At 41.4% G+C, this 13,972-nt stretch overlaps 2 protein-coding genes across 2 annotated transcripts; one reads left to right on the forward strand and one right to left on the reverse strand.

Annotated features, from left to right (window-relative positions):
* Positions 1-7: 7 nt before the first annotated feature.
* Positions 8-2,293, forward strand: LOC102295070. Its single transcript, XM_005952824.2, has 4 exons — positions 8-151; positions 270-398; positions 1,425-1,505; positions 1,621-2,293. Exons 2-4 carry the CDS (start codon positions 333-335, stop codon positions 2,125-2,127), a joined length of 654 nt encoding a protein of 217 aa, XP_005952886.1. The 5' UTR covers positions 8-151; positions 270-332; the 3' UTR covers positions 2,128-2,293.
* A 103-nt stretch (positions 2,294-2,396) lies between these two features.
* LOC102295382 (lysophospholipid acyltransferase LPCAT4) lies at positions 2,397-12,344 on the reverse strand. Its single transcript, XM_042217583.1, has 13 exons — positions 11,834-12,344; positions 9,818-10,181; positions 9,342-9,454; positions 9,163-9,223; positions 8,771-8,829; positions 7,154-7,188; positions 6,603-6,657; positions 6,209-6,291; positions 5,314-5,439; positions 5,038-5,203; positions 4,756-4,848; positions 4,536-4,674; positions 2,397-3,031 (listed from the first exon to the last, which is right to left on the reverse strand). Exons 1-13 carry the CDS (start codon positions 11,921-11,923, stop codon positions 2,874-2,876), a joined length of 1,542 nt encoding a protein of 513 aa, XP_042073517.1. The 5' UTR covers positions 11,924-12,344; the 3' UTR covers positions 2,397-2,873.
* Positions 12,345-13,972: the final 1,628 nt, after the last annotated feature.

The raw sequence follows: 13,972 nt of genomic DNA on the forward strand, positions 1-13,972 counted from the left end.
CAATGAAAGCAAGACTCCCAAAGAAAACATCCCAGCCAGTCTTACAGAGGACTGTTGTTTTCCCGGACCTACAGCCTCTTTAGATGAGGAAGCAGTGAACAAACATTCCATTGACGAATGTTTTAGTCTCCTAGGGCCCTTCTTTGACCAGGTGAGCAGTTGTATTGAAACTGTAAACAGCCTTTTTCAACCAAGTCATCCACAAGTAGAAAAAAGAAATTTTGTAAGCTGTGTTTGTGTATAGATATTTTACCCTTCGTCTGTTCCAGCTGCTTCCCACTCAGGCTGAAGACCCCAGGGAGGAGGAGCATGGAGAGGCTGGGTACCTGAACATGGAAAACAGTTCCTTCCTGGAGTATATGGATGAGCTGTGCAGAGACGAGGAGTTTGTCAGTAAGGTAAACTGTCCATGCATAACCCTTTCATTATATTTAGAGCAGGAAGACAGCATCACACCAATAAATTATGTGAAGTGTTATATATTTGTTGCCGTTAGCAACTGTTAAGAAAAAGCTGATGGGGACCTGTGGACCTGTGATTTGAATTACTTGTAATAGCCAGCAGGGGGCGATGCCTCTGTTTGTAAACATTAAATCTGAATGCAATAGTCTGGAAAACAACCTGCTCCTTACTTGATCGGCAGGCTCAATAACCACTGTCATGATGAGTTCATGGCTCAGTCAATAATTTGAGGATTTACTGCATAAAACACAAAGCTATGTTTTGTATGTTTTGGGGCCCATTGTAGAGAAAAAGAATGATTAAGCAGGTGAGGCTTTAGTGTGAGTGGACAGTTTCCCTCAGATTGTCCACCATCCTCCAGCTGTTCAGGAAAATGTGTAACCTCCCTGTGGTCGGTTAGTGGTTGCTGGAGGTAGCTGGGTGTAGCTAGGAGAATGTGGTCCTAAAAAGGGTCTGGCATGTCTGCAAATACTTGTCGACTAATTGCAGAGTCATAGTGAAGCTTGTAAAAGTGCAGCTGACGAGTGTTTGCAGGCAAGCTGGCGTCTTCCATGAAAAACTACTGACGGAGGAGGTTTGCAACTGGTTAGCTACCACTTGCCAACTAGTTGGTGAATACAGATTTTTACTTAGAGTCCAGTTTTTTTCCTGGATGACCCTGAAGGCCCTTTCACATTGGACGCAGCAAAGGACACAAAATTTGTGTCCCGCTGACCACTACGCTCTGCTTGTACTACATGTGCATGATCCTCGTAAATTCAAAAAATTGTATTTCTCTAACTTTGTATCCCCTACAAGAGTTTGTTTTGTATTATGTTCACATGTTTAATAAAAACATGTTTCACTCATAAAAAAGCTTTGCAACTATACTTGCAGCACATTTTGCTCACAGCACTTCCTGAGTATTAGCCCTTTTTATGATGTTTTGTTGTTCAAACTGTTGCCTTTGCTCTTTGTGCCAGGTGGAGTCCACGGTGAATATCGAAGCCCTCATGCCTCTCCTCTCTGCCAGTCAGGACCTTTTTGAAGAACAAGAGCAAGAGGTAGCATCCTTTAAATACTGATACAGTACAGTAACAATAATTAAAAAACAAAAACATAAACATTTATTGAAAATGAATGTTTAGGGGATATTTTGTTTGTTCTCTTGCTCTACAGATGATCCTGCAGGAGGAGCTGCCTCCATGTCCTGCAAACAGCGATCATTTCTACGGAGAAACACCTTCGGTATCTTCACAGTCACTCTCTTTGGATGCTCCAGGCTCCCTCTTTGCAAGTAGCCCCAATAGAAACGGACAAAATTCATCCCAGAATGAAGTTGGGATCAGCTGCTCCCGCCTCCTGCTTTCAAACCTTTTAGAAGAACCGCCTTCACCCAAAACTTTCGAACAGGAGGTTCAGGCGAGCGAGGAGAACCAGACCAAACCCAAGACCAACATTCTCGAAGCGCTTGCTGCGGTCCTTAAAAGAACACGTGGAACAGAGAAAGACAAGGAGAAGAAAAAACTGCAGAAAAAACAAAGAACCCAGTCATTTAAGAGAAAGCGGAGCCGGGAAACAAAACTAATGAGCACTGCAGAGCAGTTTCTGGAGCCGACAAAGAAGAAACAGCTCAAGAGTCCCAATGTTGAAGGGATTTTTCGCAACACAATGCCCCAAGTTTAAAAATCATCCGCGTCAAACAACCAAGCCGGCGGGAAGAGGGGACGCTCGGGAGAAAACGCAGGGACGGCAATGGAGCAACTGGAGTAGAGTCCCACACAAAAAGCAGGAAAGCCAAAAGAAGCTAGGAGCAACAGTTTGAAAGAAAAATAAATGAGTAAGAGAAAAATGATGTTTATTTGTGACAAACACCTCAGGACACTTAACGTCCATTTCCTGCTGCAGTTTGATCTGTTACAGGCGCTTAAGGCGGGAAAACAAACAAGGCTTTGTAAATGAATTCACAGTTTATTGTTAAATGTAAACATGGTTCATTCACACAGAATAAATCTTCCAGAGTATACTTTGTTTTTGCACATGCAATTATCATCATTACTATCATCATCATCATCGTTATCCCTTTAACAACACAAAATTCACTAAAACACATATGAGTGGAAAGGTTATAAATACAAATGACAGTGACTGTACACGATGAGGATGAAAACAAACAGGAGCTGTCCTCACACCTCTGAGCACCACAGCAGCATCACTCAGACTAACTTTAAACCTCAGAGGTTCTTTTTTTGGCTTTTCTGTGTCGGTGCAGACTAATAGGATATGTAACACTTTTTGAAACATAACAGCTGGAAAAAAAAGACTTAAAAGCTGAAAATACAATCTTTAGCTGTTTCTGTTGTTTCTATCTGGCCCCGCCATCGTGCACTCTGGGGAAACACAAAGAAGGTCCAATTACAGAGAGGAGATCATCATTCGGACTTCTTGTCCTCATTAACGGAGCTGTTCAGGAGGCTTCTGTTGTTGTTCACAGACGTCCCGTTGGCGGATGGCAGTCCCTTGGACTGCAGGATCTCCTTTGTCACTTTCTGATATATCGGGTGGGTTGTCAACACGAGCAGCAAGCTCTCTATGGAAATGTGAAGACATTTTAGCTCCTCCCATCCCCCTCAGTTTAGTTTAACACAGCACAAGGCACCACAGCTCAGTGAAGACCAAGCTCAGGTTAAACACATGTATCCTCTAGGTTTGATGACTATTTTTTCTGATAGAAATTTGTAGTATAAAATATAAAGTTACTAATAAACTAGACAAAACTGGCTTTTCAGTCGGCTGATGCAGAGGCCCAGATCCCCAGGCTCGGGGAGCAAAGAGGTTATTTTAATCACTGTCAACAGTAAATAAGTACAAAAAACCTGAGCTGAGTAAAAGAGCTGTCACATTAAACTGAGGACTTCATCAAAGAAGCCCACAAACATGGTCCTGCAGGCTAGCTATGTGTTTATGCTCCTGTGTTAATGCAGCTAGTTTATTATTTACAGACGTAACTCTCTGCTGGTGGATGTGATGGCCCTCGTGGGTTCTTAATCCTTTGAGTTATCTTCCTTCCAGCCTTGTGTTTCATGTAGTGTTGCACATCAAATGTCGACGTGCATTATTCCCATTGGAAACACGAAATTCAGTTGGAAATTCAGCCTCAATATTCCAGTTTGTGGTTTCAAAGTTTTTGTTATCCCGTGTTTTTCTGACACGATTAGTTGTTAGTGAGTCCAAACTCTTGTTTGGTCCTAAGCTCAAACACCGCAGCATCACCTAGAGTTCAAAGCGTTCTTACTGAGGGATTTCTAATAAGCTACAACGTGCAGCTCTGCTGTTACTTCACACATAAATGACAACAGGAAATAAACAGCAGCTATATTTGTGGGATTATTGAAGTTGGGCTAGCTGGGATATAACAGTGCACTGCCTGGTGGCTAGCTACAGGCTATGGTTAGGGTAATATAAACACATTAGCACAGTGAAGCTGGAGCATGAGCATTTTCCCCTCAATAAAAATCAATGTGAAGGTCCCTGATGGGCAGAGACAAATGAAATCATAAGGCAAACAGTCAGGAGAACAGCTGAGAGGATCGATCCACAACACAAGGTTAGTAATTAATATGCTGCTGTGTGGTTTGTATTACTGGCTATCAAAGCGTCCTGATCCTCTGCTTCATGTAGCCACTGAAATCTTAGGCCGACTCAGAGTGATTCTTTTATGGGGCACTCACTTCTGTGTCTGGTGACCCGTGAACCTTGTAAGCCTTTAAACACTGAGCTTAAAGATGTGCTGCACATAAACGGTGCTAATAAACAGCCAGAGAAGCCCACAGTGACCACTGATTATTTTTAGGGGCTTGTTTAAATAAAATAAAACACAATACACTACAACACGTTAAAGCAGATATTAGCCTCAACCAAGCAAGGTCGATGCTTCATCACTAAAACTTCCTGTGTCTGCACCTTTTTCGCTAATCCTCACACTCACCACGAGTTTGTAGTTTGTATGCAACAACGCTAACACGCAGCTCTATAATCTCCAGCGGCTGCACAGCGATGTGCCGTCAGCAGCTGCTTCGCCGTTTGACTCTCACCTTCAGTGAGCTGCTCCTGGTCCTCGGTGGCAGTGTCGTAGAGCTCCTCGGTGCTCTGCTGAGGAACACCCAGCAGAGCTCCCATGAGCTCGGTCAGCTCCTCTTTAGTCAGACTGCCTCTGCCCTCTCTGTCGAACGCCTGCAACACAAGACGGCTGTGTCATCACCGACTAAAACAAGAGGTCTGCTCGAAATATGAATCTAAGAGAGCAGAACTTACAGCGAAAGCAGAGTGAAACAGAGAGATCTCGTCCACATGTCCGATAAGGGCTGCCATATTGAAGTAGATGTGTCTGAGGTCCACAGTGTCATCCTGAAACAAAACAAGCACACAAAAACACGTTCTCTGTCACCTGAGCTTTTATTTTGGTGGCCTTTCTTCTGCTCTGCTTCCTTCAGCAAACTCATATGCTACTGAATAAACTGACAAGCCTCAAAAATCAAAACATCTGGAACATCTGTGGCTGAGGAAGAGCTTGGCTGGCTCTAACAATAAGAGTACCTTAGAGTAGAGGCTGCAGATGTGGATGGCTGTCTTTTTGTTAAGCCCGAGAATGGAGGCGAGCTCCTCTGCGCTGGCCTTTGTGCCCTCGGCTCCTGAGCGACACCTGTCAATCATCCTGTCAATCATCCTGTCCAACGCTGCCTCTACATCACGTGGGCCCAGACTGATAGGAGAGGAGGACAAAGACCACAGTGTGAGGAGAGGATGAGGAGGAGTTTCTCACATGATAAATAAACCAGATTTAGTAAAAGGTAAATCCAAACGGGCTCTCACCCTTTTCTGTATAGAAGTGTCATTGCTTCTTTCCCAGGAGACTCAAGCGGGACAGAGAGGTCATTCAGCTTACTGACTGGAATCCGGCCTGCCATCACGTAGTCTGAGGCAGGGACTCCCAGAGCGCTAACATACAGAAGAAAAAAGCAAACAGATTACAACAACTGACACAAAGTCAAACAAAGATTTCCCTTTAATCTGCCTGAAGAGTCCTTTCAGGTCTGGGGTGATTCTATTTGAATTACTGGATGATTCTGTTATTATTCTAACATTTTCTTCTTTCTAAATGGAAACACTGGCTGTGAGCTCTGTTAGGATCAATGTGACTCCAAAGTGCAGTTTACACATACACCAACAAAAACAACTAATGTAGATATTTATTCTTCCTACACCGAAGTCATTATACAAATATTTGGTCCCTGAGATACCAGAAAAACCAACAGCAGGTGCCTTTCAGCAAGCCTTTTTTATTTAAAACAGCTAAAGCTAGTTTGAGTTTCATTTCAGAATGATAATGAGACATCTTTAATGACAGTACACTTATAAAAACACAACATCCAAAACTCTTATGAGGCGATCAATGAGCCTTAACTGGCTGTAATCAGGTGGATTCATCTTATCTAAAGCACAATACTGCTAAAACAGCTGAGTGTGACATGTCAGGGTCTCAGATGAAGGCCCAGCTAAGCCGCACAGTCCTGCAGGACACTGGATGCAGAAAATAGGCGGTTTTTGTCATGTGTTCAGTGGTGTCTGTGATTCCTTTTAGTTTGGAGGGTCACACGTTTTAGTTCGGCATGGCTGATAGCAGACGGCAGTTTCCAGAAGCAAGTACTGATACACTCAGGCGAACGAGTGAGTCATAATAAAAGCAGCTGTGTGACGTGGGTCTCACCTCGCCATGACTTTCTGAACGTTGCCTGCAAACAGTCTGGAGTTCTTCTTCTCCTCCTCGGACGGAGTGTAAACCGGCAGGAACTGCAGCACAATAAACAGGCAAACATTGATTTGTGTGTTTACAGCGTCTAGACAACAGTAACAGCTCAATAGAGAGGCAGGCACACGAATCGACACAAACGCACGCAGAGGATCTCGTCTGCAGACACGTGCGCTGTCAAAGCAGCTCTAAAAACTGAAGACGTAATCTCTGCCACACCTCCGCTCACACCCTCCACTGCTGATATCACCTGTGCCAAACGCACATTGTGTACACCTTTACATCATCAGATGTGCTGATAACGTCTAATGATTGATAACAAGCGTGGTGGTTAACCTCGGTGAGCTCTTACCTCAATAGTGATGTTGGTGTACGGCTGTGAAAGCGTGTGAAACAGCACCTGAAACCTAACGAGACAAAAACAGGAAGATATTGGTTATTTTTTCCAAAATCCACACATCCATCTATTTTCTTCCACTTATACAACTTTCAGCCCTAAGAAGTAATTCATTGTAATATATGTGACTCATTATTACATATTTTTCTTAAATAAACTGATTGCTGATGCTAAAAAAGGGACCTGTGCAAAAACCTGTGCTTACATTCAGTCTCAGATTTAACTGTCTGAACTGTCTGTTAAATTCATTCTTTTTTAAGTAGCCCTCTGTATAACTAACCATTCAGGATTTATAACACTGATGCAAAGCTAACAAGCTAATACTCACTTTCTGTGTATTAGTTAAAACTCATGAGCAGCATTTCTCAGGCCCATGAGCAAATTCAGAAAGTAAAAGAGTTAAAAAAAAAAAAAGTCCAAAGTCCAGGAGGCTTCCAGCTGATTCCTTGTGCTGCCTCAAAATGTCAAACACACAGATTCTGAGCTGGAGAAGTGAACAGACTCACCAGTTGCTTCCTTTGTATGTCCAGCGAATAGTATCCTGAGGGAGAGTCAGAGAAAAGCTTGCATTAAACTGTTTAGCATCAGTCTGAGTGACGCATTTTCTCACAGCATGTATGACTTTAACAGTATTTCATTTCCCCCGTTTGCACACGCTGACAGGACCCAGCGTGTGCAAACGCCACAGTGTGTTTAAATGGTGCCTGGCACCACAAACAGTTTCCTTTTAGAAGGCCTCACAAGTACTTGTCAGTCAGTGACTATATCAAAGACTCCCACATGACATTAATAATGCTGATTTGGCTCTCTCAGTCTAAGATTAACTCTCCTTCAGTATTAAGATTATCACTACGATTGTCTTCATTCTGTTTTGTTGTTTTGTTTTATTATGTAACTTTACTGTCCTCCTCTGTGTAAGGACCTCTGGTCAGCCTGTACTCTGATGTGTCTGCAGAGCAGTTTAGTTTCATCGCTCTGACAAAGAAACTCTCTTGGATACTTGGAGGTCAGGAGGTAGAGCCAGAGAAGGCCATATGAAGGGCAGTGTTTCGATCCTCTGCTCCCCCAGTCTGCATGTTTACTTATCCATGGGGGAGCTACTGAACCCAAAAAAGGGCTTATATGAATCTCTTTGACCAGGTGAACAATGCATATAGTAGATAGTGCTCAAAGTGATTGCTCCAGTGTGTTCATCTTCCTTTTAGCAGGACTATTTCAAAAGTTATTGGTGGTGGGCTTGGCAGCCTACATCCACCCCTGCTCCTCCTTTTCCCTCTGTGCTGTATTTGGCCTAAAATCACATCAGCTCACAGACACCTGCTCTGTGACTCTTTCGCTGTGCTAGCTGAACAGCTGCAGATAGATGTAACCTTTTGACTGCAGCCATCTCGGCTAAAATAGCTCACAAACCCTGCCTGGTACTGGGAGGAAAAATTACATTTCTGGTCTTCGCCTCCTGTCAAACTAGACTCGTATGTACGTCGCTGCAGAGGATGCTGTTATGGAACGAGATGCATGTAGTTGGCGGCGCTATCGCAGCGTGAATGTGATCAACTAACCTTCAGGCTTAAGTTACAACCTTTCATTTTGACTAATTTCTTAAAATGTTGTTATTACCATATAATCTGCCTTTCCATTAAACTGCTGCTCGTCACTCATCAGTGTCACGGCTGAGCAAACATCCTGATCTCTTACAGAACTATGCATCTCTTTAAGCAGAGACCAAGACCAGGAAATATTCACCGACAGATAAGCATTACTTAATGGAGTCCAGTAGGATGTTATTAATATGCCAAATCATGACAGCCTAAGGTGCGAGGCTTAAGCAGCTGCAGATAAATGTCTTTATTTGCAGCAGGTTTAACTGCATTCATTCAGATTAACTACAGGCAGCAAAACAAGTGAAAGCTTGCCTGAAAAACCCACCCCCAAATCAACACATAACTCTACTGGCAGGAAACTAAATGTTGCCTCTGCATTGTCGTACAATTACAATTTATTACACTTCATTTCATGGAGGTTTTGTCCTCGTCGTAATTGAGAAAAATGTTTGGTTTCATTCACAAAAAGCTGCTGTGTTGCTGATAACTAGATCAAGCTGCTGCTTTAATGATTTTACTCACCAGCTCGTTGGGGTAATGCAACACGACGGGCTGGACGGGGACGCCGGGAACGAAAGCACCTGATGTGACAGAGACACAGAAATAAGACAGAACTCCTCACTCACTTCTCAATCTTTGATTCCTCCTATTACGTCGAGTGCTCAGCGCCTGAGACACGGAGTGAGAGGAGTCGAAGCTCAAAGCATGTAACACGATTAGATATGCTTTTAACCTCCATGTATTTGTTCTTTTACAACCCAAATCTGCTGCTTAAGATCTCAGAAACAGTGTTTTTAACTTTTTTTTAATCATTATTATTATTAGGTTTAGTTTTTAATGAAACATGGCATCACGTGAGATTTTATTTATGTTTCAGGGGGTTTTCTTTGTCTCTGTGTGTAGATTTAACTCACCAGTCTTGAATCTGAGCAGACAGCGGCCATTAGTTGTGGTTCCTTCAGGAAACATCAGTATCTATGCAGGTATGAAGAAAGGGCAGTTTCAGTCTTTATACTTGAATATATTAATGATCCCTTTTAGCAGAAAGACGACATAACCCACAAGAGTATCGAGTGACACAAAAACATCTCACCTGAGGCCAGGATCCATCGGAGGTGACCCTCTTGTTTAGCTCTGAGACGGCTTCTTTCCTGGACTCAGGATCCCTCCTGCTCACAAGAACAGACTGATTGCACTCCAGCAGAGCTGAAACATTTAAAAAAAAATCCCAGAAATCTAATCAGGAACTATTAGAGCAGATAGAGCAGATTAGAAGCTAGAGGAGTGAAGCTCCTGATCTTGTCACTGGATCATCTTCATGTTTTACTTTAGATATTACTACACAGTACGTGGGCATCCTGTCTATACTGCAAATGCAAGCTAGACCTCAATAAATGACTAAAGTGACAGCTCAGCCTGTAAAATGTGAACTGTGTCTCAGTCAGCAAAACAAAGAAACACCAACAGCTCCCATCAGGATACTTTAAAAAGAAACTCTTTAGCGATCCAACAGGTGCTTCCAGGTGTATAAACAATGGCAAAGTAAACAAATTCCATCTCTCTCTTCACCTCCTATGACCGGCAGGTTTATGTTTTCCGACCGCGACACAACTGACGGCACCCCGGCTGGAAACATGATCACCATGTCCAAGAAGCTGCTGTGGGGCGCCACTACCAGGATCGGCGCCTCCTTCACATCCGCCTTACGACCTTTCACCTTAACCCAATGGAAGCCCACGCAGAAGAACACTGCACGGCCCAGCAGCCACAGGATCGGGTGGAACAACCAGCGCCGCCAGCCTGATAAGGGTTTGGAGCGTTCCTCCTGAGACAGGCCAGCCAATCTCGGCACAGCGACGATCCAAGCAGCGATTAACAAGATCCACGCCAGGAAGACCCGTATGGGGAGCAGGGTGCAGCCCAGGATTATGCCCTGCAGGATCAGATGGGTAAAATTAGAGTTGTTTAAACATAATGCAGGGGTCCCATCAAGTGAAACACATCATCATGACTTTCATTCATTTTTAAGAAAAATAATTCTTAAAAAACACACAATTGATGAAAAAACGCATGTTAAAGCTTTAGTTCTCGTTTGTATGCGTAATAGTATGTTAGCATGATTAGAAGACCAAAATATAGATGATCTGGGTACAAGCAACTACAGTGAACTCCTCCGTGTCAAGGTTCAAACGAACTTTTCAAAGAAAATCCAAACAAACATCTGGTTTACAGATGTGTAATATTTATATACTCTGTACAGAAACACTATGATTTGGATTTATAATCTCTATATCAAAACAGAGATGCCTCATTACGGAAGAACTGAGTTTTAAAAAAGTCGATGTGAGTTTGTATGTTAGCAGGTTAATGTGACTTGGTGTATAACCCATTATAAAAGGTCTATAAGGCTCGATAAGTGGCATGGGTAGATCTGACCATGAAAAACCTGACAAAAGGTTTAACGTCTGACCTTCACTACATCATTTGCCTTAAGAAAAGTCACCAACATACAGTCTGAGAACAGACTTAAAAGTTAAATAGTTTCACCCCATCCCTGAATCAAAGCATTTACCTCTAATATAACCTTTAAATTCACTGCTGCTCCTAGAGACACACTTCTCTAAAATCACTAATGTGCAGCAATGGAGCATTTTCCTCAGCCTTATTTCATCTGTTCAGTTTGTTTGGTTTTTAATCTATTTACAGCAAAAATATGTAAAAATTGGTTGACGATTTAGGTTATATCAAGTTATACATTCAGAGAAAAAGGTCAGAATAGAAGTTTTTAGATATTTTTTCCAATTTTAGGTAATTACTATTGGGTCCTTATACTTATTAAGTAATTAACTAATTTTATTTGCTAAATTTGATTACTAATTACAGTAAAAGCGTGGGAAAATCAGGTTACATTAATTGAGAAATTCATACCAAAACTGTTTTTTGATATACTTTCTCCAGTTTGGTTTGTTTAGATTTATCTACTTGTGAAAAAAAGGGGGCAAAAGATTAGGTGATACTTTAAGTTATATTTAGACTAGAAAAAGACCATGCTTATGAAACATGTTTCTGAATAATTAAATGACCAAATACCTGATCTCACAAACATTTTTTGTGCCATTAGACTTGTCTACTTATAGCAGAAATATTGAAATGATCAATAATGTTATATTTACAGAGGAAGTTACAAAAAAGGACCAGAAAAGGAGATTTTTACATACTTTTTCTAATAATAGTAGATAATTTTCCTCAATAAATACATCTAACATTCCCGTTTCATTTACTCACTTTGATTATTTAATTGGATTTTGATTATTTTAATTCTGATTAATTCTGATTTTAAGTTAATTTTAAGCAGAAATATGTGGGAAACTGAGCTTTTAAAACAAAATAAAACAGGCTATCACATCTGGTAGCATAAATTAGCATTTTGCGGATTACCTTTATAACCTCCAAAAACCGGAGACAAACCCAGAGTTAGCAAGGGTCTCTGGTTAAGCAGAAGATTAACTGTTTAAAGCAGGGCAGTAGGTCTGCCGGACATCCTGCCCTACTTCCAAGCATAAAATCAATACATGTAATGAGTACCTTGATCCACTGCGCCTTGGTCAGCTTCAGCTCATGAATGAAAGGGTTGGGGTACTCCTGTGTAGCAGCCCTGCTGCTCTGGCTCTCCATGGCGAACTAGCAAAAAAAACAAGTTTTACTAACTATAAAAAGTTCAAAAAGTGATTCAGGCTCCTTTGCTGCTGAAAGTTTATCTAAAAATGCCAGAGGAAAGAAAAAAAGAAAGGGAAAAACTGGTCAGGGTGCGCTCATTGCTCAGCACCTCTCTTTTTTCGGAAAAGTGTCCTTGGCAGTTTGGAGTTTGAAAACCTGAGTGTTAGCTGATGCTAGCTCGGACACCCTTAGAAACAAAGATAAGCTAGCAGAAACCACGAATTTTTCAGTTTCTACTGTCCTCATGGCCAAACGCACACATACTAAAGAATTTATACCCTCTGTTTGTTACTTCATCACCTGTCCCGCCCCTTTACAAGTCGCTCAGCCCACGCCACTGAGCCCTGAAGTCAAAGCCTGGGTGAGAGGTAAACTTTACCTAGGTGAAGGTACAGAAGCTCACTTACACCAGGGAACAGTTACAAATTACACTTTAAAATGTCATTTTAATTTCATAGAAGTTCCAAATACCCATTATATGCATGTCAGCCTGTCAAATATCATATTAGCTCTGTATATAACATACGGACCATACAGGTTTTGGCTGCAATTTAGTTTGGAGCCACCAGGAGGTGCTAGAGAGATAGTTACTTACTCTGAATGAGGTGGCTGAGTTAAATTAAAATATAATTTAATTTATAATTAAACTAAAAATATTCATTCAAATGAGTTTCTATATTTAAAAAACAGAACACATTTTATTTTAGTTTTAACACAGCACTGACAGTGTGTTCAAATGCTTGAGTTAAACTTTTATGCTGACTGGTTTTATAAACCCACCTTCCATTGGCTATATGTTATTAAGGCACAGTTTTCTCCATTTCTATTTGGGATTGTACTTTTTCAAGTTTTACTACCGTCAGGCTAGTAGTTAGTGGGTAAAAAATTAAAAACTGGTAATCTAACAGCAACCAAAGCTATACTCTTATTTGCAACCAATCAGCAACCTCCACGAACCATTTTTATCCAGTTTTTCCTTATACATTTTCCCCTAGAAACTGGTGGTTGTATTATACCCAATATGAAAGACAACTCTCGAATATGATGTGACGCATTAACAAAAGATTTTTGTAGCCACAATAAGGCATCCATTGGTCTTGGACTCAGTTTGACGCCTCAGTGTTAGCATGTTAGCTGCCGTACTGTCGATTTTTGCAGCCAGAAGTTACTATATTTGAGTGTCATCAGTCATCAACACTAGCAAACTACATTCATAAATGTGCTCAGAAGGGAAGCCAGATGTTACCAAACTAAATGTGAGGCAAACACTGTGTATGTGGTGCAATTCTGAGAGTTAGCCTGAATATTATTTCAGTTATTTTGGCTGCACCTCTGCTCTTCTTTGGGTTTCAGTTTGGAAGCGTAGATAAACTGGCAAACCTTTTTTGAACCATATCAGAAATTTTTTAGTAATTTTATGCAGTTTTGGGACACACATATAAGGCTAGCAAAAACAGACAAACCCATAGTACTGCTTTATTTTCTTTATGGTAATTCCCATCATATTCATCAAAATCTACAAAACGGGGGCGACCGTGGCTCAGGGGGTTGGGAAGAGTATCTGTAACCGGAAGGTTGCCGGTTTGATCCCTGGGCTCTCTGTCCTGGTCGTTGTGTCCTTGGGCAAGACACTTTCCGCTGCAGATTTCTTTTTTCTTGCCGTAAATAAGTCAGAATTTCAGGTTATTATCTTGAGACACCAACCTGCAACACTTACAAACAGCAAAATAAAACACATAAATACATAAAAATTCATTTGTGGAAACAAGCTTCCATACTTGTGTTACTTGTGTGATAATGCTATCTTTGTGCTAACTTCCACACTAGCATAGGAGGTGTTGCTTACCCACTAGTATCAGAGACAGCTACAGTAGTTCCAGTGTCTGGTTGATGGTATACCTGCTCGCTTACAGTTATATATACAAACTCTCTCTTCTATTTTAATTCAGTTGCCAAAAACAGACAAAAAATACAGCTTAGCGCTATTTTTTATTCAGTTTTTATCTT

Source organism: Haplochromis burtoni, unplaced genomic scaffold (genome assembly GCF_018398535.1).
Source record: "Haplochromis burtoni strain Fernald_Lab_line unplaced genomic scaffold, NCSU_Asbu1 Contig_2280, whole genome shotgun sequence".
Taxonomy (NCBI): Eukaryota; Metazoa; Chordata; class Actinopteri; order Cichliformes; family Cichlidae; genus Haplochromis; species Haplochromis burtoni.

Excerpts from the sequence above, each read along its gene's own strand:
- LOC102295382 (XM_042217583.1), bottom strand. The coding sequence starts at position 11,923 with ATGGAGAGCCAGAGCAGCAGGGCTGCTACACAGGAGTACCCCAACCCT. Across the intron at positions 10,182-11,833 it reads CCAAGGCGCAGTGGATCAAG|GGCATAATCCTGGGCTGCAC; the intron begins GTACTCATTACA and ends CTGATCCTGCAG. Across the intron at positions 4,849-5,037 it reads TCTGCAGCCTCTACTCTAAG|GATGACACTGTGGACCTCAG; the intron begins GTACTCTTATTG and ends GTTTTGTTTCAG.
- LOC102295070 (XM_005952824.2), top strand. The coding sequence starts at position 333 with ATGGAAAACAGTTCCTTCCTGGAGTATATGGATGAGCTGTGCAGAGAC. Across the intron at positions 399-1,424 it reads ACGAGGAGTTTGTCAGTAAG|GTGGAGTCCACGGTGAATAT; the intron begins GTAAACTGTCCA and ends TCTTTGTGCCAG. Across the intron at positions 1,506-1,620 it reads TTGAAGAACAAGAGCAAGAG|ATGATCCTGCAGGAGGAGCT; the intron begins GTAGCATCCTTT and ends CTTGCTCTACAG.